We start from the raw sequence: 23,659 nt of genomic DNA, 5'->3' as shown, positions 1-23,659 counted from the left end.
GCTCCACATTAAGTACCACTTTTTCAACAGCCCCTTTAAGGGTTCAGTTTCTACTGAATTTGGCAGTGGGGCCTTAAAACAGGTGTTATGCCACTGATTAGCATATTCAAGGGGCCCAATGCCTATTTTAGGCAGGTGCCTGGGCACTCTGATTTGGGTACTTGAGATGAGACTGCGTGAGTGTTTGAAACAATAAAATGTGACAATTGTTTTTGAAACAAACAAAGACAGATAAACAATTCGGTTTCAAAAAACATTTTCTTTATTTAGAAATGAACATACCATTACAAACACACCAGTAGATTGTTTTTGTAATCAGTTATGCTAATTGTGTACTTTTTTGACTTTTGGAAAGGAAAGCTGAAACCCACAAGCATTTTTCAAATTAAAAACTGGCACCATAAACATTTTGCATATTTAATTCCAAGTGCAAAGGTTTGCAAAACTGACTGTAAACATCAATTGACTTCAATTTTATATCTCAATGTACCCACAGCTCTAGTTTGAAAAAACAATGCAAGTCAGAGATGGCAAGTTTTGGATTAGATTCGGAAGGAAAGGGTTAATAACCAGTTTTGGACATTTGAGAGTTTAAACTGTAAATATGCAGAAATCACTGAAGAGGCTCCAAGAAGGTTCTAGCAGGCCTCTGGTTTGCAAAAACAACGGATAAAGGAAGAAAGGTGGCAAATTCCATAGGACCGAGAAACTAAAGTGGTCAAAGACTGCTGAGGCAGTTAGAAAAAAACAGGACACATCAGAGACATTAATTAACATACAGGGTAATGTGACATTCTTTGGCTGGTCACAGTCCAGGTCCACAAAGCACTGGAACATCTGTATCCCCACAGTTCACATGTGCTTCCCCAGACAACAAGGTTCTGGTTTTGGTACTTCAGTACAACACACAGCTGCACCTCGCAGCAGAATAATAAAATTTGTTTTTGTGGGATCAGGGCGTCGCTGGCAATGCCAGCATTTATTGCCCATCGCTAGTTGCCCTTGAGAAGGTGGTGGTGAGCTGCCTTCTTGAACTGCTGCAGTCCGTGTGGTGAAGGTGCCACGTGCTAGTCAGAGTAAAAATAGAAGGATATTTCAGATGAATACGTGGCTAGAAGAATGGTGCAAGGGGGAGGGATTCAAATTCCTGGGACATTGGAACCGGTTCTGGGGGAGGTGGGACCAGTTCAAACCGGACGGTTTGCACCTGGGCAGGGCCGGGACCGATGGCCTAGGGGGAGTGTTTGCTAGTGCTCTGGCGGAGGGTTTAAACTAAAATGGCAGGGGTTTGGGAACCTGAGCAGGGGGACAGAGGAAAGGGAAACAAGGATAAAAGTAAAAGATAGGAAGGAGAAAAAAAGTGGCAGTCAGAGAAATCAACGGTTTAAATCAAACATGGCCACAGTAAATAATAATTCTAATAGGTCTAAGAGCGTTTAAAAAAAACAAGCCTGAAGGCTGTGTGTCTTAATGCGAGGAGCATTCGTAATAAGGTGGATGAATTAGCTGCGCAAATAGAGGTAAACGAATATGATTTGATTGGGATTACGGAAACATGGCTCCAGGGTGGCCAAGGCTGGGAACTCAACATCCAGGGGTATTCAATATTCAGGAAAGATAGGCAAAAAGGAAAGGGAGGTGGGGTAGCATTGCTGGTTGAAGAAGGGATTAACACAATTGCAGGAAGGATATTAGCTCTGATGATGTGGAATCTGTATGGGTAGAACTGAGAAATACCAAGGGGCAGAAAACGTTAGTGGGAGTGGTATATAGACCTCCAAATAGTAATGCGGAGGTTGGGGATGGCATTAAAAGGGAAATTAGACAAGCGTGCAAAAGGGCACAGCAGTCATCATGGGTGACTTTAATCTACATATAGATTGGGCTAACCAAATTAGTAACAATACTGTGGAGGAGGAATTCCTGGAGTGTTTACAGGATGGCTTCCTGGACCAATACATCGAGGAACCAACCAGAGATCAGGCCATCTTAGACTGGGTATTATGTAACGAGAAAGGATTAATTAACAATCTTGTTGTACAAGGCCCCTTGGAGCGATCATAATATGATCGAATTCTTCATTAAGATGGAGAATGAAGTAGTCGACTCAGAGACTAGGGTCCTAAATTTAAATAAAGGAAACTACAATGGTCTGAGGCGCGAGTTGCGTAGGATTGATTGGGGAATATCACTCAAAGGGTTGAAGGTGGATAGACAATGGCAAACATTCAAAGACCGCATGGATGAACTACAGAATTTGTTCATCCCAGTTTGGCATAAAAATAAAACAAAAAAGGTGACTCAACCGTGGCTAACAAGGGAAATTAGGGATAGCATAAGATCCAAGGAGAGGACATATAAATTGGCCAGAAAAAGCAGTAAACCTGAGGATTGGGAGCAGTTTAAGATTCAACAAAGGAGGACAAAGAATATGAGACTAAGCTTGCAGGGAACATAAAAACTGACTGTAAAAGCTTTTATAGATAGGTGAAGAGAAAAAGATTGGTGAAGTCAAGCGTAGGTCCCTTGCAGTCAGAATCAGGGGAATTTATAATGGGGAACAAAGAAATGGCAGGCCAATTAAATACATATTTTGGTTCTGTCTTCACAAAGGAGGACACAAATAACCTCCCAGAGATGTCAGGGAACATAGGGTCTGATGAAAGGGAGGAACTGAAAGAAATCAGTATTTGTAGGGAAATGGTGTTAGGGAAATTGATGGGATTGAAGGCCGATAAATCCCCAGGGCTTGATAATCTACATCCTAGGGTACTTAAGGAAGTGGCCCTAGAAATAGTAGATGCTTTGCTGATCATCTTCCAGCATTCGATGGAATCTGGAACAGTTCCCATGGATTGGAGGGTAGCTAATGTTACCCCACTATTCAAAAAAGGTGATAGAGAGAAAATGGGGAATTACAGACCGGTAAGCCTGACATCGGTAGTGGGGAAAATGCTAGAGTCCATTATAAAAGATGTAATAGCAGAGCACTTGGAAAACAGTGACAGGATCGACAAAGTCAACATGGATTTACAAAAGGTAAATCATGCTTGACTAATCTACTGGAATTTTTTGAGGATGTAACTGGTAAAATAGATAAGGGAGAACCAGTGGATGTGGTGTATTTGGACTTTCAGAAGGCTTTCGATAAGGTCCCGCATAAGAGATTAGCGTGTAAAGTTAAGGCACATGGGATTGGGGGCAAGGTATTGACTTGGCTAGAGAACTGGTTGGCAGACATAAAGCAGAGTTGGAATAAACGGGTCTTTTTCCAAGTGGCAGGCAGTGACTAGTGGGGTACCGCAGGGATCGTTCCTTAGACCCCAGCTATTCCCAATATATATTAATGATCTAGACAAGGGAACTAGATGTAATATCTCCAGATTTGCAGACGACACAAAGCTGGGTGGGCGTGTGTGCTGTGAGGAGGATGCCGAGAAACTCCAGGATGATTTGGACATGTTGGGTGATTGGGCAGAAGCATAGCAGATGCAATATAATGTGGATAAATCTGAGGTTATCCACTTTGGTGGCAAAAAGAGGAAGGCAGATTATTATCTGAATGGCAATAGATTGGGAAAAGGGGAAGTGCAACGAGACCTGGGTGTCCTTGTGCACCAGTCGCTGAAGGTAAGCATGCAGGTGCAGCAGGTGGTTAAGGCGGCAAATGGTATGTTGGCCTTTGTAGCGAGAGGGTGTGAATACAGGAACAAGGATGTCTTGCTGCAGTTGTACAGGGCCTTGGTGAGACCACATTCTTGAGTAGTGTGTGCAGTTTTGGTCGCCTTATCTGAGGAAGGATGTTCTTGCCATGGAAGGAGTTCAGCGATGATTCACCAGGCTGATACCTGGGATGGCAGGAATGACGTATGAGGAGAGATTAGGTCGATTGGGCTTGTACTCGCTGGAGTTTAGAAGAATGAGAGGGGATCTCATTGAAACTCGACAGACTAGATGCAGGAAGGATGTTCCCGATGGTCGGGGAGTCCTGAACCAAGGGTCACAGTCTAAGGATAAGGGGTAGGCCATTTAGGACAGAAATGAGGAGGAATTTCTTCACCCAGAGAGTGGTGAACCTCTGGAATTCTCTACCACAGAAGGCAGTAGAGGCCAATACATTAAATATATTCAAGAAGGAGTTGGATATATTTCTTAAGGCTAAAGGGATCAAGGCATATGGGGAGAGGGCAGGGACCGGGTACTGAATTTGGATGATCAGCCATGATCGCATTGAATGGCGGAGCAGGCGCGAGGGGCCGAATGGCCTACTCCTGCTCCTATCTTCTATGTTACTAGGGCTCCTTGATGCCAGACTCGGTCAAATGCTGCCTTGATGTCAAGGGCAGTCACTCTCCCCTCACCTGTGGAATTTAGCTCCTTTGTCCATGTTTGGATCAAGCCTGTAATGATGTCGGGAGCCAAGTGGTCTTGGCTGAACCCAAACTGGGCATCAATGAGCAGGTTATTGGTAAGTTTCGCTTGATAGTACTGTCGATGACAACTTCCATCACTTTGCTGATAATTGAGAGTAGACTGATGGGGCGGTAATTGGCTGGGTTGGATTTGTCCTGCTTTTTGTGAACAGGACATACCTGGGCTGTTTTCCACATTGTCGGATAGATGCCAGTGTTGTAGCTGTACTGGAACAGCTTAGCTAGAGGCGCTGCTAGTTCTGGAGCACAAGTCTTCAGCACGATAGCCGAGATGTTGTCAGGGCCCATAGCCTTTGCTGTATCCAGTGTGCTCAGCCATTTTTTGATATCACGTGGAGTGAATCGAGTTGGCTGAAGACTGGCTTCTGTGATGGTGGGGACCTCAGGAGGAGGCCGATATGGATCATCCACTCAGCACTTCTGGCTGAAGTTTGTTGCAAACGCTTCAGCCTTGTCTTTTGAACTCACGTGCTGGGCTCCACCATCATTGAGGATGGGGAAATTCTTGGAGCCTGCTCCTCCCGTTAGTTGTTTAATGATCCACCACCATTCACGACTGGAAGTGGCAGGACTGCAGAGCTTTGATCTGATCCGTTGATTGTGGAAGCATGCTGCTTCCCCTTTTTAGCATGCATGTAGTCCTGTGTTGCAGCTTTCCCAGGTTGGTACCTCATTTTTAGGTACGCCTGGTGCTGCACCTGGCATGCTCTTCTACACTCGTCATTGAACCAGGGTTGGTCCCCTGGCGTGGTGGTAATGGTAAAGTGAGGGATATGCTGGGCCATGAGGTGACAGATTGTGGTGGAATACAATTCTGCTGCTGCTGATGGCCCACAGTGCCTCATGGATGCCCAAGTTTTGAGCTGCTAGATCTGTTCTGAATCTATCCCATTTAGCACGGTGGTAGTGCCACACAACACGATGGAGGGTGTTCAGTGTGAAGACGGGACTTCGTCTCCACAATGACTGTGCGGTGGACGGATGCATCTGCGACAGGTAGATTGGTGAGGACGAGGTCAAGTAGGTTTTTCCCGTGTTGGTTCTCTCACCACCATAAGTTGCATTACATGTTACAACAGTGATTTATTAGGAGCAACATCATGGGAGATGTGTTTAAATAAAAAGTCTTCTGTTGTAAAATTGCACAAGGTACTTCATTTCTCCAAAATTAGAGCTTTTTCCAGAGTTCATTCAATACTTTATATAAATTGAGGCAATTCTTCATTACAAAATTCTATTTATCCATCGTGTGATCCGATAAAAAACAAGTTAATTGATAACAAATAAATCTAATAAATGTTCAAATGTTTTCTAGCAACTAGTATTTAAAACCAACTGATTGCCATTTATAAAAATATTTCTATCATTGGGTTCAAAAGTCAGATCATGCACAAAAACAGTCATGCAAACAAGTTGCAGATCAAAATGGTTCAGTGGAAAATACAAATGACCACAGTATAAACTATTATTGCACTGAAATTTTCTGCTGTAAAACATAATTAGGCTGAACAGTTGCAAGAATTGAAATATATTCTATTAAGATTTTGCGTCTGACAAGTCAATGTTTGATGTCAGGGTGACAAGACTTCCACTCCCAAAGCACAGTCATCTTTCATGAGTGGAGTGCAACTACACGCACATTTTGAAAATCACAATGCAAATTTTATGACTCTTTAAAAACCTGATTAACTTAACTCAAAACGGGCAAGATATAATTTCCCTAGGTGAATCAGACACAAAATCTGGAATAAAATTTTTAAAAATCATGTTAATTAGATGATTACAGGTAAAATGAGCAATATAATCTGATGCACGTTACAAAGTGGCTGCTGCCTTTGATTTAGTAGTACAATCTTGTCAAAGCATCAGCTAAAATTGCAGCTGGTAATTAAAGTATCAACACATGCAAGCTCTCCGAATTAACAACAGATTAACAGGCTGTGCAAGTTTGAATGGATACCATTTTTCAATTAAATAAAATTGAATAATCTCAGTGAAACCGACAGCGTTCTTCATTCAGTAAAGCAGTTCCAATACTGCAATTTTCCCATTTTTAAAAAACTGTTCAGTTTTTGAAAAGGCACAGGAAAATATTTTACACCATACAGAAAGGCCAATCAAGAGCCAGAAGACAGAATTAAAGTAACTATAGGTATGGACTAGGACAATTAAAAGGCAGTTAACAACAACAAAAAATGCAACAGGCTGAAACAAATACTGTAGCAAGTGAGCTGTGCAAAATATCAGGAGTAAAATGGCACTTGAACTTTCCTCAATTTGAACAGTGAATCTATTAGATTGAGAGGTCACTGAGGGGAAGGTGAGAGGTTAGTGACCCATTTCTTCTTTGGTAAATCCCAACATTCCATTACTGGATTGCTATTCTCAGCCACCCCTCCCCTCCCAAAAAAAAAGGTGGTGAATTTTCTCGGGGCTACTCCCGTTCTGTCACTGTAATTTCCTTAAACCACTTAAGTTACAGCGACAGAGTGGAAGAAGCTCCGAGGAAATTCACTCCCATAGTTAGAGGGGAGGTGTACAGAGGAATTAATTACTTTGAAGAATATATATTACTGAGAAAATAAACATATTGCACTGGGAAAGGGCAACACAGGAGGAAGGAAACGGGAATAGCAACAAGTGAAATAGTGCTGAGGATAAGGAGAAAGATTACGTTCTTCAACCAGAAATCTACAGGTAGATCAGAGGACAGAGATGGACATAATAAGGAAAGGAAATTGGTCAGGAGCTAAAATCCAAGATGAGATTAAGATGGGGGACTAGCTAACAATAGGATCCCTTAAAGATCACAAGGATGTCATGATATTGAGAGATCAAGGGTGACAGCTAACCTGACTTGAGTGTCAGTGTTTAGAGGAAATGGGCTCCCTTCTCAATACAGGTTTGCAGAGATGGGTGAGGAAATATGAAGAATGTTAGAAATTACAAATAAAAACAGCGATGCAATATAATGTGGATAAATGTGAGGTTGTCCACTTTGGTGGCAAAAACAGGAAGGCAGATTATCTTCTAAATGGCAATAGATTGGGAGAAGGGGAAGTGCAACGAGACCTGGGTGTCCTTGTGCACCAGTCGCTGAAGGTAAGCATGCAGGTGCAGCAGACGGTTAAGGCGGCGAATGGTATGTTGGCCTTCGTAGCGAGGGGGTTTGAGTACAGGAACAAGGATGTCTCGCTGCAGTTGTACAGGGCCTTGGTGAGACCACACCTTGAGTAGTGTGCGCAGTTTTGGTCGCCTTATCTGAGGAAGGATGTTCTTGCCATGGAAGGAGTTCAGCGAAGATTCACCAGGCTGATACCTGGGATGGCAGGAATGACGTAGGAGGAGAGATCGGGTCGATTGGGCTTGTACTCGCTGGAGTTTAGAAGAATGAGAGGTGATCTCATTGAAACTTATAAAATTCTGACAGGACTGGACAGACTAGATGCAGGAAGGATGTTCCCGATGGTCGGGGAGTCCAGAACCAGGGGACATAGTCTAAGGATAAAGGGTAGGCCATTTAGGACAGAAATGAGGAGGAATTTCTTCACCCAGAGAGTGGTGAACCTGTGGAATTCTCTACCACAGAAGGCGGTGGAGGCCAGTTCATTAAATATATTCAAGAAGGAGTTGGATATATTTATTAAGGCTAAAGGGATCAAGGGGTATGGGGAGAAAGCAGGGACAGGGTACTGAATTTGGATGATCAGCCATGATCGCATTGAATGGCAGAGCAGGCTCGAGGGGCCAAATGGCCTGCTCCTGCTCCTATCTTCTATGTTTCTATGATCAGGCTGAGGCATCAGAACATAGAAGGAGTAGGCCATATGGCCCCTCGAGCCTGCTCCACCATTCAATAAGATCATGGCTGATCTACAACCTCAACTCCACTTTGCCGCCTGATCTCCCTATCCCTTAATTCCTCTAGAGTCCAAAAAACTATCTATCTCAGCCTTGAATATACTCAATGACTGAGCATCCACAGCTCTGGGGTAGAGAATTCCAAAGATTCACAACCCTTTGAGTGAAGAAATTCCTCCTCATCTCAGTCTGAACTGGCTGATCCCTATGCCACCTAGTTCTAGACACTCCAGCTGGGGGAAAAACCTCTCAGCATCTAGCCTGTCAACCCCCCATAGAATCTTATATGTTTCAAGGTGATCACCTTTCATTCTTCTAAACTCCAGAGACTATAGGCCCAATCTACTTAATCTCTCCTCATAGGACAGCCCTCTCATCCCAGGAATCAATCTAGTGAACCTAGAAGAAAAAACTCATGGGCTGAGTGGACTGCATAATGGGTTATTTAAGGAACCAGCCAACAAAACTGCCACATCCTCAGGTCATTCATTGGAACAGGAATAGTGCCCAAGCAATGAGAAAGGGCAAAAAATAACTGGGATCTACAGGCTACTGAGCCTGGGAACTACAGGCTACTGAGCCTGAAATCCTGTAGTATGTAAAACATTAGCGGGCATCCCAAGAGGGGGGTTAATGAACCACTCAGAGAAATGTAGAAGAAAAAGTCAGTGTGGATTTACAGGAGGGAGGCCATGTCCAATAAATCCATTGGACTTCTTAAAGGATAACATACCTAATGAATAGAGGGAACTCAGTAAACATTGGAAGTTTGGATTTTAGCAAAGCTTTTGACAAAGTGATGCACAGCAGAATGGTTCAGGAGGTTGGAAAGCATAAAAGGGAAAGGGGTAGGAGCTTCTGGAGTGAATCAGAAATCAACTCATGCAGAAGCAAAGAGTAGTTTGACATGGGGCTGCATCAGAATGGAAAAACTGATTGATACATGAGACGCTTGCTAATGTGAGGACATTACATGGAGGACTGTGTACACCAAATTAGAGTAGAGACATCCTTGGAGAGGTTTATATTAGAGGCAAATAATTAATGCCAGAGATTTAAAAACCTGACCTACTGAAGAAAAAGAGGCTTGGGAGAGAACTCATCAAGCTTTTCAAGAATTTAAGGGGTGTAGATAAACTGAACCCCAATAAACAGCTTGGCATAACCACAAACTATAACCAGGGGCATGGACTAAAGCTTAGAAAAGGGAAGGTGGATAGACTGTTCAGGTTTAGCTATATCACAGAGGGTGGTGAACGTACGGAGTGGACTGTCCATGAGGCAAAGGAGGGGGATAGCGTCAGCAAATTCAAGTGGGAGCTGGAAAATATTTTAGTGAAAGAAGTGATTAAGAAGTACAAGAGATGGTATATTTTCACTCTTGGGATTGGCTCAGTAGATTACAATGGTCCCTTCTGATCCACTTCCCTGAAACTGAGCATACACACTGCAAATGTTACAGCCATCAGAGCTACAGGTTTTTCTTCATTACACGGTTTAGAAGTGCTTAAATTCTATTCTGAATGCCCAAGACTGTATACATAATTAAAGTGCAATCAGTATGCACCGCAGCAAAAAATACAAGCGTTATATCTTAATTCCAGGTTACACGCTTTATTTCTTCATTTGCTGCCTAAAGTATCCTCTCTCTCAGGCCACCACATTTTGTTGGGCATTAGCAAGTGGGAGAACAGCCTCCTTGAAGATTCGAATCTGATTTTGCTCTGTAATATAGGGTGATGCCTGCCCTCCACTCTGCACAGCTGAGATTGGGCACTGAGTGCTTTAACAATCCTACGTTGCACTGTGCATCACTGCTCCAAGGTCTAAACAAATGGAAGCATCTGACTCTGCCACTCATTTCAGACCCTCAGCCTTGCTCTCATTACACCGATGGCCAGGCTTACGTAACCTGCATGTTTAAAAATATATATTTATAAATAGGTAGGAATTTGGATCATGACTCTCTGGTAAAGAAACTGACCCGAGTATAACCAACCCAATGGCATCCTTCAGGTACTGCATGCATTACATCTGAATGAGGTAGGTACACAGCCCAGCAGTCTACATGAAATATTCCAACTGGACAGTTCTCTTGCTTTGGTGTGCTGGTGAAATGAATTTCCCAATACGGAGGAATCCAAGAGATTTTAGGAGAAATTTCTTTACATCGAGGTTTATTGGAGCATGGACTGCTTTGCCACAGCTAGTGGTCGAGGTAGAGACCAATGCATCTTCTGATGGAAAAGTGGATAAATATTTGAAGCAGAGGAGAGAGCAGGGCAGTGGGATTAGTTTTGGATTGCACTAGCAAAGAGCCAGCGCAGACACGCTGGGCCAAATGGTTTCCTTCTGCACTGTACACTTCTATGATTTTAGGGGACCAAAGAAAGAAAAAGCTCCAAAGATTGTGGATGCATACTACAAAGCTTTCTCCCTGAGGATTCACAGGATGTCTTGTTTACTTGTATGATGCAGCCTGTTTTATGCCTGGTGCAATTAGACAATTGCACCTTCTGCTGCAATTGACAACTTGAGGAAAGTCAAGAATCCAAGCATAACTAAAAATCCACAAAAGGTAAAGTTATGCCCAATCATTTCGGGAAATACCTGTGTAACTTAATTACTCACTCTTGGAATAGGGTTTCAATAGTAACCCTGCCCTGCACGTATCAGTTTAACGCCTTCTACTCTGCAGAACCTGGATTTTTAAAAATCTGCAATCTGGGATCTCAGTAGCTAAGCAACCGTGAATGTAAAGCATCCCAGAGGAACCAATACACTTCAGGATACATTCCTTCTGACCATAAAGAATTGGCTACCTCAAAAATAGAACAAAGGAATCCTGAAGAGCAGTGTGCAGGCTGACAGAACCTTAAACCACAGTCAGAGTAAGCAGCCAAGGCAATCAGAAATGCTAAACTCTGCAAGCCAGGATAACTCGAGCATGAGCTGGGAGATCAGCCATGTACAAAAATATCTGTCAGAATGAAAAATATCAGGTTACCATTGTGACCTGCCTCAACTGCCAAGTTAGCCTTTCATTCCAGTTCAGCTAATGACAAGAGAATGATAGTTGAAAAGCTACAAGAAATTGTACGGAGGTACGAACAGGCAATACCCCAATGCATGGTCCAGCAACTATAATCCACCAACAGAGTTTTAACTGTATTTAAACTTTTACATAAAAGAGACAATCTCTAGCAATAACTCTTTCTAGCAGAAAGTTCCACAAATAATGGAGGTGGTGTGTGAAGAATTCCTGTTTGCAGTGATGCTGAGGCACAGCTGCAGCAACTTGTATTACTGCCATAAATGCTGGCAACTCCCTTGATGCTGCTTTGGCCATAATCCAGCGCTGGATTGATAATCCCACTCATGGCTCTTCGTTGAACAGGGTGGACCTTGGTAGGGCAAAGGCTATCCTCTTCAAAACTCCTGCTCTTTGGATAGGACACAGTCCAGGAGCAAGGGATAGATTTTTGCTGGGCCTTGCTAAATATATAATCTGAATCGTATTCTTTGGCTAAAAGTAGCAACAATTCTAGCTCACTTAAATTTTAAAAAAGCAATGTATTGCTACTTCAGTGTGTGTGAGAGCGAGAGTATGCATGTGCAATATGTGCATGCACACATGGTAAGAGTGCGCACACAGCATATGGGGGGGGGTGTGTACGCGCAGTGTGTGTAATGTGTATGAAGAGTATACGCATGGTGTATGTGTGTGAGAGTGTGTGAGTGAGATAGATGTAATGAGATATAAAAATGTCCCGCCATTTACTTTCCAAATGTGTTGCGACCACTAAGCTGCCATTTTCACATTGATACAAAGCAGTTTCAGGTGACATCAACCTGAAAGCTGAATGTCATGGGAACACCATCACCTCCAACTCACACATTCTGAACATGGATATACATCATACCTTCATCGTCACTGGGTCAACATCCTGGAACATCCTACCTAACACCATTGGGGAAGCACTATTACCACAAGGGCTGCAGTGGTTCAAGCAGAAGGCCCACCACAACTTTCTCAGGGCAATATGAGAATGGATTAGGAAAAAGAGGGCTTTTGGCAGATACAAAAGGCTAAAGACGGAGGAAGCCCTAGAGGAGTACAAAAAGTGCAGGGGGATACTTAAAAAAGAAATTAGGAGATCAAGGAAGGGCCATGAAATAACACTGGCGAGCAAAATAAAGGAAAATCCTAAGATGTTTTATAAGTATATTAAGGGTAAGAGGATAACTAGGGAAAAAATAGGGCCCATTAGGGACAAAAGTGGCAATGTGTGTGTGGAGCCGGAAGATGTAGGAGGGGTTCTAAATGAATTTTTTGCATCTGTTTTCACTATGGAGAAGGACGATGTAGACATAGAAATAGGGCGGGGGGACTGTGATATGCTCGAACATATTAACATCGAGAGGGAGGAGGTATTGGCGGTTTTAGCAGGCCTAAAAATGGATAAATCCCCAGACCCGGACGAAATGTATCCCAGGCTGCTGTGTGAGGCAAAGGAAGAGATTGCGGGGGCTCTAACACATATATTCAGAACCTCTCTGGCCACAGGGGATGTGCCAGAGGACTGGAGAACCGCTAATGTAGTACCATTATTCAAGAAGGGGAGTAGGGAAAAACCGGGGAACTACAGGCCAGTGAGCCTAACATCAGTGGTAGGAAAATTATTGGAAAAAATTCTGAGGGACAAAATTTGTCTCCACTTGGAGAGGCAAGGATTAATCAGGGATAGTCAACATGGCTTTGGCAAGGGAAGATCATGTCTGACTAATTTGATTGAATTTTTTGAGGGGGTGACTAGGTGTGTGGATGAGGGTAACGCAGTGGATGTGGTATACATGGATTTCAGTAAGGCCTTCGATAAAGTCCCACACAGGAGACTGGTCAAGAAGGTAAGAGCCCATGGAATCCAGGGTGCCTTGGCACATTGGATACAAAACTGGCTTAGTGGCAGAAGGCAGAGGGTGATGGTCGAAGGTTGTTTTTGTGACTGGAAGCCTGTGGCCAGTGGGGTACCACAGGGATCGGTGCTGGGTCCCTTGCTGTTTGTGGTCTACATTAATGACTTGGATATGAAAGTAAAAGGTATGATCAGTAAGTTCGCGGATGATACAAAAATTGGTAGGGTGGTAAATAGCGAGGAGGGTAGTCTCAGTCTGCAGGACGATATAGATGGGTTGGTCAGATGGGCAGAACAGTGGCAAATGGAATTTAACCCGGAAAAGTGCGAGGTGATGCACTTTGGGGGGGACTAACAAGGCAAGGGAATACACAATGAATGGTAAGACCCTAGGCAAGACGGAGGGTCAGAGGGATCTGGGTGTGCAAGTACACAGATCCCTGAAGGCGGCGGAACAGGTGGATAAGGTGGTAAAAAAGGCATATGGGATACTTGCCTTCATTAGCCGAGGCATAGAATATAAGAGCAAGGAGGTTATGATGGAGCTGTATAAAACACTGGTTAGGCCACAGCTGGAATACTGTGTGCAGTTCTGGTCGCCACACTACAGGAAGGATGTGATCGCTTTGGAGAGGGTGCAGAGGAGATTCACCAGGATGTTACCAGGGCTGGAGCGCTTCAGCTATGAAGAGAGACTGGGCAGATTGGGTTTGTTTTCCTTGGAGCAGAGGAGGCTGAGGGGGGACATGATTGAGGTGTACAAAATTATGAGGGGCATAGATAGGATGGATACCAAGGAGCTTTTTCCCTTAGAAGGGTCAATAACTAGGGGGCATAGATTCAAGGTAAAGGGTGGGAGGTTTAGAGGGGATTTGAGAAAGAACTTTTTCACCCAGAGGGTGGTTGGAGTCTGGAACTCACTGCCTGAAAGGGTTGTGGAGGCAGGAACCCTCACAACATTTAAGAAGCATTTGGATGAGCACTTGAAATGCCATAACATACAAGGCTACGGACCAAATGCTGGAATATGGGATTAGATTAGACAGGGCTTGATGGCCGGCGCGGACACGATGGGCCGAAGGGCCTCTATCCGTGCTGTATAACTCTATAACTAAGGACGGGCAATAAAATGGGACCTTGTCAGCACTGCTCACATCCAGAGAACATGTAAAAAGAAAAATTAGCAATCTAATCTGGTAGTTAGCTCAGTGACCAGACTCCCAAGTGCACTGAAGCCATCTTCACAGCTTTTGGACTTCACAATGGATAGCTGAATTCAGGTGGGATGTAACTCTTCAGACTTAAAGTTGAACAAATTTTACTGTTAGGAATCAACCCTCCTACCCAACGTCTTCCAACAGTAAAATGCAATTCATGGGCAGCACAGCTTGCCTCTGCTAAATGGGTATCACATTTCAGGTATCACATTCTCCAGGCATCAGTGTGGGCACAAAAATCAGTATTACAAATAAATTAGCAATGTTTCTAAAACTATCCACAACAGGGCAAAGTAACACACAGGTAATAGAAACATGCTTCAGCTGATGAATGACTAAAAAGAGCAACATATTTACACAGTGATAGAGTTCCTGAGAGTCTGAAAGTCAAACCTGGATTAGGAAATATAATGAAAGATTATTTTTGCATGTAGGCAATTTTTTTTAAAACAGAAAATATTTTTTGGATTTATAAGATTGTAACTTTGAAAATGTATGATTTTCAAATTCCCGTAACTTAGACAAAGAAATCTGTTGCAGCGTGGGTTCAACATCAACTTTGATAAATGCAAGGAGGCAATATGAAAACAATTGAATAAGGCACATATGGTATACAACATAAAGAGGAAGGTTCTCAAATTTCAGAACTCTGACACTTAGTTGATTTTTTCAGGAAGTTCTTCACCACCTTTGTTATTCCGAGGAGGGAGGTCTTCTAGGCCCACCGACATCCACATCAATAAAGGTGTATAAAGGATATTTCTTGACCTGTAGTACCCTATACTTGAGTGAATTTAAACCGTCATGCTGCATTGTCTGTCTCGTACGTGCAATTCTGTCAAACCTGTAAGCAAATGTTTCAGAATAACTAACTTGCACATTATTAATAAGATCTCATTTCTAGCTACTAGAACTTACACATCCTAGAATTTACACTTCTTAAATGGAATAGGTGCAATTTGTATTGCTGTTTGGGCCTTTTTTTTTTGCACAAGAATTTAATTTTACTGAGTATTTAGAAATATATGGGATAATCAAGGACCGGTACGGGAACGGTAGCACAGTGGTTATGTTACTGGACTAGAAATCCAGAGGCCTGGACTAATGATCTGAGTTCAAGTCCCACCTGGGGAATTTAAATTCAGTTAATTAAATAAATCAGGAATAAAAAGCTAGTATTAGTAATGGTGACCATGAAACTATCGGATTGTCATAAAAACCCATCTGTTTCACTAATGTCCTTTAGGGAAAGAAATCTGCTGTCCTTACCCGGTCTGGCCTGTATGTGACTCCAGACCCACAGCAATGCGCTCGACTCTTAATTGCCCTCTGAAATGGCCGAGCAAGCCACTCAGTTGCACTAAACCGCTACAAGAAACAATAATAAGAATAAAACTGGATCATGAGTTGCTCAGGAGCACCACTACCGACTGACTGACCTAAAGGACACAGCTGCCATGCTGGCCTTGCCGCCTGAGAGAACCAACACGAGAGAAAAACCTACTTGACCTTGTCGCAGATGCATCAGTCCATGACAGTATTCGTAGCAGTGCTTGTGGAGAGGAAGTCCCGTTTTCTGAGGACACCCTCCATCGTGTTGTGTGTTCCAGTACAGCTGCAATACTGGCATCCACTGTGCTAAAAGGGATAGATTCAGAACAGATCTAACCTCGCAAAACTGGGCATCCATGAGACGCTGTGGGCCATCAGCAGCAGAATTGTATTCCACCACAATTTGTAACCTCACAGCCCGGCAGATCGCTCACTCCACCATTACCATCAAGCCAGCGGACCAACCCTAGTTCAACGAGGAGTGTAGAAGAGCATGCCAGGAGCGGCACCAGGCGTACCTAGGATGAGGTGCCAACCTGGGGAAGCTGCAATACAGGACTCATGCATGCTAAATAGCAGAAGCAGCATGTCATAGACAGAGCTAAGCGATCCCAAAACCAATGGATCAGATCAAAGCTCAGCAGTCCTGCCACTTCCAGTTGTCAATGGTGGTGGACGATTAAACAACTAACAGGAGGAGGAGGCTCGATGAGCATCCCCATCCTCAATGATAGCAGAGTCCAGCACGCAAGCGCAAAAGACAAGGATGAAGTGCCGAGTGGATGATCCATGTTGGCCTCCTCCCGAGATCCCCACCATCACAGAAGCCAGTCTTCAGCCAATTCGATTCACTCCATATGATTGCAAGAAACAGCTGAGCACACTGGATACAGCAAAGGCTATGGGGCCCGGCAACATCCCGGCTATCGTGCTGAAGACCTGTGCTCCAGAACTAACCGAGCCTATAGCCAAGCTGTTCCAGTACAGCTGCAACACTGGCATGTACCAGACAATGTGGAAAACTGCCCATGTATGTCCTGTCCACAAAAAGCAGGACAAATCCAATCTGGCCAATTACCGCTCCATCAGCAAAGTGATAGAAGGTGTCGTCGACAGTGCAATCAAGCGGCACTTACCTATAACCCGCTCACCAATGCTCAGTTTGGGTTCCGCCAGGACCACTCGGCTCCAGAACTCATTCCAGCCTTGGTCCAAATATGGACAAAAGAGCTGAATTCCAGCGGTGAGGTGAGAGTGACTGCCCTTGACATCAAGGCACCATTTGACTGAGTCTGGCATCAAGGAGCCCTAGTAAAATGGAAGTCAATGGGAATCAGGGGGAAAACTCTCCACAGGCTGGAGTCTTACCTAGCACAAAGGAAGATGGTTGTGGTTGTTGGAGGCCAATCATCTCAGCCCCAGGGACATTGCTGCAGGAGTTCCTCAGGGCAGTGTCCTAGGCCCAACCATCTTCAGCTGCTTCATCTATGACCTTCCCGCCAACATAAGGTCAGAAGTGGCGATATTTGCTGTTGACTGCAGAGTGTTCAGTTCCATTCACAACTCCTCAGATAATGAAGCAGTCCATGCCCGCATGGAACAAGACCTGGACGACATTCAGGCTTGGGCTGATAAGTGGCAGGTAACATTCACGCCACACAAGTACAAGGCAATGACCATCTCCAACAAGAGAGAGTCTCTAACCATCGCCCCTTGACATTCAATGGCATTACCATCGCCGAATCCCCCACCATCAACAGCCTGGGGGTCACCATTGACCAGAAACTTAACTGGACCAGCCACAAATACTGTGGCAACAAGAGCAGGTCAGAGGCTGGGTATTCTGCAGCGAGTGTCTCACCACCTGACTCCCCAAAGCCTTTCCACCATCTACAATCACAATCACTTGATTGGATGAGTACCGCTCCAACAACACTCAAGAAGCTCAACACCATCCAAGACAAAGCAGCCTGCTTGATTGGCACCCCATCCACCACTTTAAACATTCACTCCCTCCACCGTGGCTGCAGTGTGTACCATCTACAAGATGCACTGCAGCAACTCGCCAAGACTTCTTCAACAGCACCTCCCAAACCTGCGACCTCTTCCACCTAGAAGGACAAGGGCAGCAAGCGCATGGGATCACCACCTCTAAGTTCCCCTCCAAGTCACACACCATCCTGACTTGGAAGTATATCGCCGTTCCTTCATCGTCGCTGGGTCAAAATCCTAGAACTCCCTCCCTAACAGCACTGTGGGAGTACCTTCACCACACGGACTGGAGCGGTTCAAGAAGGTGGCTCACCACCACCTTCTCAAGGGCAATTAGGGATGCGTAATAAATGCCAGCCTTGCCAACGACACCCACATCCCAGGAACGAATAAAAAAAACACCAGCACGGATTTATTAAAAGGGAAGTCCTGCTTGATAAAATTAAGTTTTAATTTTAAAAAAATGACCAATTGGGTAGACATGAGGAATGCACTAAATGTGTGTATGAGTTTTCAGAAGGTATTAGATAAGGTGTCTCTCAAGGACTTTAGAAAAATTCAGGAATACAATAGGAGAGGAAATGTAACAACATATAGAAATTTGGTTGAATTACTTGCAACAAAGTAACTTCTATTGGAGAAGGGTTGGAAATGCTGTACCCAAGGGTCAGTGCTGGATCTTTTGTTCTCAGTATCTATAGATGATTTGGAATACGGCATCATTTTGAAATTTGCTGACGACACAAAAGTGAAGGGTCTGGCTAACAGCAAAGAATTTTGCAAGGAAGGAGTTCAGGAAGACATAGCCAGGTTAGTGGAATGGGAAGGCAGGTAGCAGATGAAATTTAATGCAGAGATAAATGGTAGCAAAAAGGTGAAGGGAATATACATTCAAGAAGCTGAAGGGTGTGGAGAACAGAGACACTTAGGGGCTCAAATACACAATACCCTGAAAGTGCAAGTGCTGACAGATAAGGCCACAAAAATGGTAAATAGCATTCTAGGTTTATAAACAGGGCATCGAGCACAAGAGTGAAGGAATTATAAAGTTGTACAAGCCAATAGAGTGTTGGTGTGGCATTATGCTGCTCTGGAATGTAGCAGTGAAGGCCCAGGAAGAGCTCACAGAATAGGACAGCAAACCTTCAGCTCCCAAAGGAGTTATATGAACATAGGCACAGGAGTAGGCCATTTAGCCACTCGAGCCTGTTGCGCCATTCAATGAGAGCATGGCTGATCTGTGACCTAACTCCATATACCCGCCTTTGCTCCATATCCCTCGATATCTTTGGTTAACAAAAATCTATCAATCTCAAATTAACAATTGTTCCGCCATCAATTGCTGTATGCGGAAGAAAGTTATAAACTTCTACCGCCCTGTGTTTCCTAACTTCATTCCTGAAAGATCTGGCTCTAATTTTTAGACTATGCCTCCTGGTCCTAGACTCCCCAACCAGCAGAAATAGTTTCTCTCCATCTACCCCCATCAGTTCCCCTTAATATCTTGAAAACGTCGATCAAATCACCCCTTAACTTTCTAAATTCCAGAGAATACAACCCTAGTTTGTGTAATCTCTCCTTGTAATTTAACCCTTGGAGTCCAGGCATGATTAAGCTTGAGCAAAGAATCGCAATCAGAGTGGAAGCATTTGGTGTTAGTAGGAATTTGGTGGAGAGGAGGAAGGCGGTTTCTCATGTCCAACTCAAAAGGAGTGGAGCCACAGAACCCAAGGACTCTTAAGTTAAGTATCTAGATATCTAATATTTAGCTTCTTTATGTTTAGTATCTCAGTGGTTCTTGTTAAACTTGAGTAAATAATTTTGTCTTTTTTCTCTCCAAGTTAAGGCAGTGGGTTAAGCTAAGAAGTTTAGTTAGTAGTCTAATAAATAGAGGCATGGTAGGGCACCTCAGTAACGTCAAATGCACGTCCTGTGCTATGTGGGTGGGAAGTCCAGGATGCTTCTCGTGTCCTGGACAACCACGTGCAGGAAGTGTCATCAGCTGGAGGCGTTTGCGCTCCGGATTTCGGAGCTTGAGCAGCGGCTGGCGTCACTGCAGTGCATCCGCGGAGAGCTTCGTAGATAACACATTTCAAGAGGTGGTCACCCTGCAGCTTAAGCGTTTTCAGGCAGAGAGGGAGTGGGTGACTGCCAGACAGACAAGGGTTCCCCTTACTCTGTACATTTTGGTCACACCAGCCCCATTCTAATCCTGCACCTCTCTGCGAGGTGTAACCAAGATCTGAAACAGCCTCGCATCTACCCTGTCAAACCCTCTAAGCATTTTAAATGTTTCAATGAGATCACTTCTCATTCTTCTAAATGCTAGAGAATACAGGCCCATTCTACTCAATCTCTCCTCATAGGACAGCCCTCTCATCCCAGGAATCAATCTAGTGAACCTTTGTTGCAACTCCCTCTAAGGCAAGTATATCCTTCCTTAGGTAAGGAGACCAAAATTGTCCACAGTATTCCAGGTGTGGTCTTGAAGGGGTTAAAATGAACCCTCTCAGAATTCAGACAGCCGAGGTGACCACTACTTAAGTGATGCCAGCAAAATTAAAATCAGAACAAAGGAGTGGGGTCATGTGAAAGTGAATAAGAACTAAAAGAAACCAGGTTGAGATAAGAAATATCACAATAAAAATTGACTTACGTAAAAAGGTAAAACTAAACAAAGAACAGTGCGAGAAGCTTCGCAAAACCAAGCTAAGACGCAGTTGTGGGACAAGACAGAATGTGTGTGTTTTGCGTAAGCGATAAGGAATATGCTGCTTTAGCTAAAAATTGTAGACACAGCAGAATATAGGGGTCATGGGAATTTGACCTGTGACCAAAGGCATAGTAAGATGTAACTAACCTTTACTAATGCCAAAAAGAATAAATAAGCCATATGTGATCAGGTGATTATTGTAATATACAATGTGATCAGGTGATTATTGTAATACAATGTGATCAGGTGATTATTGTAATACAATGTGATTGGATGAAAATAGAATAAAAAGCTGTACCAACCAAGAGAACGAGAAGGGTGTCACTAGACCGCGGGGTCTATGACCTTCTCCCAGAACGTTCTGTTATTAAACTGTGTACTTTTATTTTAAGACAGACTCGAGTGAATTTATTTTTCACCAACAAATTGGCGCTGCGAGCAGGGTGCTACGGAACTGAAAGACTGCCCGTAGCAGTGAACCCGGTCGAGAAGTCAAATTTTGACCATCCAGAAATTGAGTCATCTGGGAAGGCGGAGGGACAGTGCCGTAGCATCACGAATCAAGTGAAAGTCTGTAAGAGGTGAGAGAACACAGTTGTGTGAGTGTGGATCGCATGAACTAAGGGAACACTGTGTAGCGATAGAGGTCACGAAGGAATGAGTGATTGGCTGATCGACAAGGACAAGGAGGGTGCCTGTCTCATCGACCCTAGCCTGAGCCGGAATTAAGAGGGCGATTGGGCCCCACGTGATGGCCAGGATCAAGTAGGCTGAGAGACTCCAAAGTACCCTGGGATCGTGAAGTCAATGAATGTATGTGTGCTTAATTGTGATTAATTAACCGTTTAAAAAGTCTTTTACGACCACCGGGGGTGTTACTAGAGGTAAGACGGAGGGGAGAAGTCCCAGGTCACGGACGTACCACGAATAAAGACAGGATCACGGCAAACCCACACAGAGAAACGCAGCAGAGTAGGTAAGACTGATGTAGGACTGGATATGGCGTCAGGGAAAGAAATGGAATGGGGACCCCCTGGGTCCCTTACCAGGCTCTATGCTGACGATTGACGTATTGTATTAATGTATTAACGGCTGCAAGTGAAATAATCACCTCTGACAGCGAGATAGTTACAAGTCAGGACCGCCATCACTAGTTGTGGATGATAGGTAGACCTCTGAGAACGAGTTACTAGGGAGGACCAGAGCGTGGTAAACTAGTACCAAAAAATAATACATTATGGCAGAAGGCGGAGGCCCAGATTGGGGACTGCCAGGATCATTGAGTCGGCTTTATGCTGACGATCAAAAGGGTTTGATAGATAAGATGAAAAAGGATGGATGGGATCCGTCTAAGGTATCAGTGTACCAACGAGAATGGTGGGAGACACATATTGACTGGACTAATCAAATTGGGCATGGCAGCATTCAGGAAGAGTTCAGAGAGTGTATTAGGGACGGGTTTCTTGAGCAGTATGTAACTGAACCAACCAGGGGGCAGGCAATCTTAGATCTGGTCCTGTGTAATGAGACAGGATTAATAAAAAAATGTCCTAGTAAAGGATCCCCTTGGAATGAGTGACCATAATATGGTTGAATTCCAAATTCAGTTTGAGGGTGAGAGAGTTGGATCTCAAACCAGTATACTAAGCTTAAATAAAAGGAGACTATGAGAGTAGAATTGACTAAAGTGGACTGGGAAAACAGATTAAAGTATAAGACAGTACAAGAGCAGTGGTCTACATTCAAGGAGATATTTCACATCTTTCAAGATAAATATATTCCACTGAGGAAAAAGGGGAGTAAAAGAAAAGACAGCCATCCGTGGCTTAGTAAAGTAATAAAGGATAGTATTCGACTGAAAACAACGGCATATAAATTAGCCAAATCTAGTGGGAGGATAGAAGATTGGGAAGCATTTAAAAGCCAGCAAACAATAACTAAAAGATTAATTAAGAAAGGGAAGATAGATTATGAAAGTAAACTAGCAAAAAATATAAAAACAGATAGCAAGAGTTTCTACAGCTATATAAAAAGAAAAAGGGTGGCTAAAGTGAACGTTGGTCCCTTAGAGGATGGGACCGGGAAACTAGTGGTGGGGAACATGGAGATGGCAAAGACGCTGAACAAATATTTTGTATCAGTCTTCACAGTAGAGGACACTAAAAATATCCCAACACTGGACAAACAGGGGGCAATGGGGGGGGGGGGGGGGGGTGGGGGAGCTAAACACGATTAAAATAACTAAGGAGAAGGTACTCAGTAAAATAATGGGACTTAAGGTGGATAAATCCCCTGGACCCGATGGCCTACATCCTAGGGTCTTGAGAGAAGTGGCGGTAGGGATTGTGGATGCATTGGTGATCATTTTCCAGAACTCCCTGGACTCAGGAAAGGTCCCAGCAGATTGGAAAACTGCTAATGTAACACCCTTATTTAAGAAGGGAAGTAGACAAAAAGCTGGAAACTATAGACCAGTTAGCCTAACATCTGTGGTTGGCAAAATGTTGGAGTCCATTATTAAGGAAACAGTAACAGAGCATTTGGATAAACATAATTTAATAGGACAGAGTCAGCATGGTTTTACGAAGGGGAAGTCATGTTTGACAAATTTGCTCGAATTCTTTGAGGATGTAACATACAGGGTGGATAAAGGGGAACCAGTGGATGTAGTGTATTTGGACTTCCAAAAGGCATTTGACAAGGTTCCACACAAAAGATTACTGATCAAGATAAAAAAATCACGGGATTGGGGGTAATATACTGGCATGGGTGGAAGATTGGCTATCTAACAGAAAACAAAGAGTTGGGATAAATGGTTTGTTCTTGGGCTGGCAATCAGTAACTAGTGATGTTCCGCAGGGGTCAGTGCTGGGACCCCAACTCTTTACAATCTACATTAACGATTTGGAGGAAGGGACCGAGTGCAACATATCCAAGTTTGCCGACGATACAAAGATGGGAGGGAAAGCAGTGAGTGAGGAGGACATAAAAAACCTGCAAAAGGACATAGACAGGCTAAGTGAGTGGGCAGAGATTTGACAGATGCAATATAATGTTGGAAAGTGTGAGGTTATGCACTTTGGCAGAAAAAAATCAAAGAGCAAGTTATTATCTAAATGGAGAGAAACTGCAAAGTGCTACAGTACAAAGGGATCTGGGGGTCCTGGTGCATGAAACACAAAGTTAGTATGCAGG

The 23,659-nt window shown here is 43.8% G+C and overlaps 1 protein-coding gene across 1 annotated transcript in view; it reads right to left on the bottom strand.

Moving 5' to 3' along the window:
* Positions 1 to 239: 239 nt before the first annotated feature.
* The window catches only part of b4galt1l (DP-Gal:betaGlcNAc beta 1,4- galactosyltransferase, polypeptide 1, like), a 118,799-nt gene continuing 95,379 nt past the window's right edge, over positions 240 to 23,659 (bottom strand). The window contains exon 6 of the mRNA XM_085982880.1: positions 240 to 15,271. Coding sequence (XP_085839006.1) covers positions 15,121 to 15,271 — 151 coding nt within the window. The 3' untranslated portion in view covers positions 240 to 15,120. The remainder of the gene's footprint in view (positions 15,272 to 23,659) is intronic.

Source organism: Somniosus microcephalus, chromosome 1 (assembly GCF_052327205.1).
Source record: "Somniosus microcephalus isolate GS21.2 chromosome 1, FLI_Smic_1.0, whole genome shotgun sequence".
Taxonomy (NCBI): Eukaryota; Metazoa; Chordata; class Chondrichthyes; order Squaliformes; family Somniosidae; genus Somniosus; species Somniosus microcephalus.
Note: the sequence above shows the minus strand (reverse complement) of the source record. Positions and strands in the feature narration are given on the sequence as shown.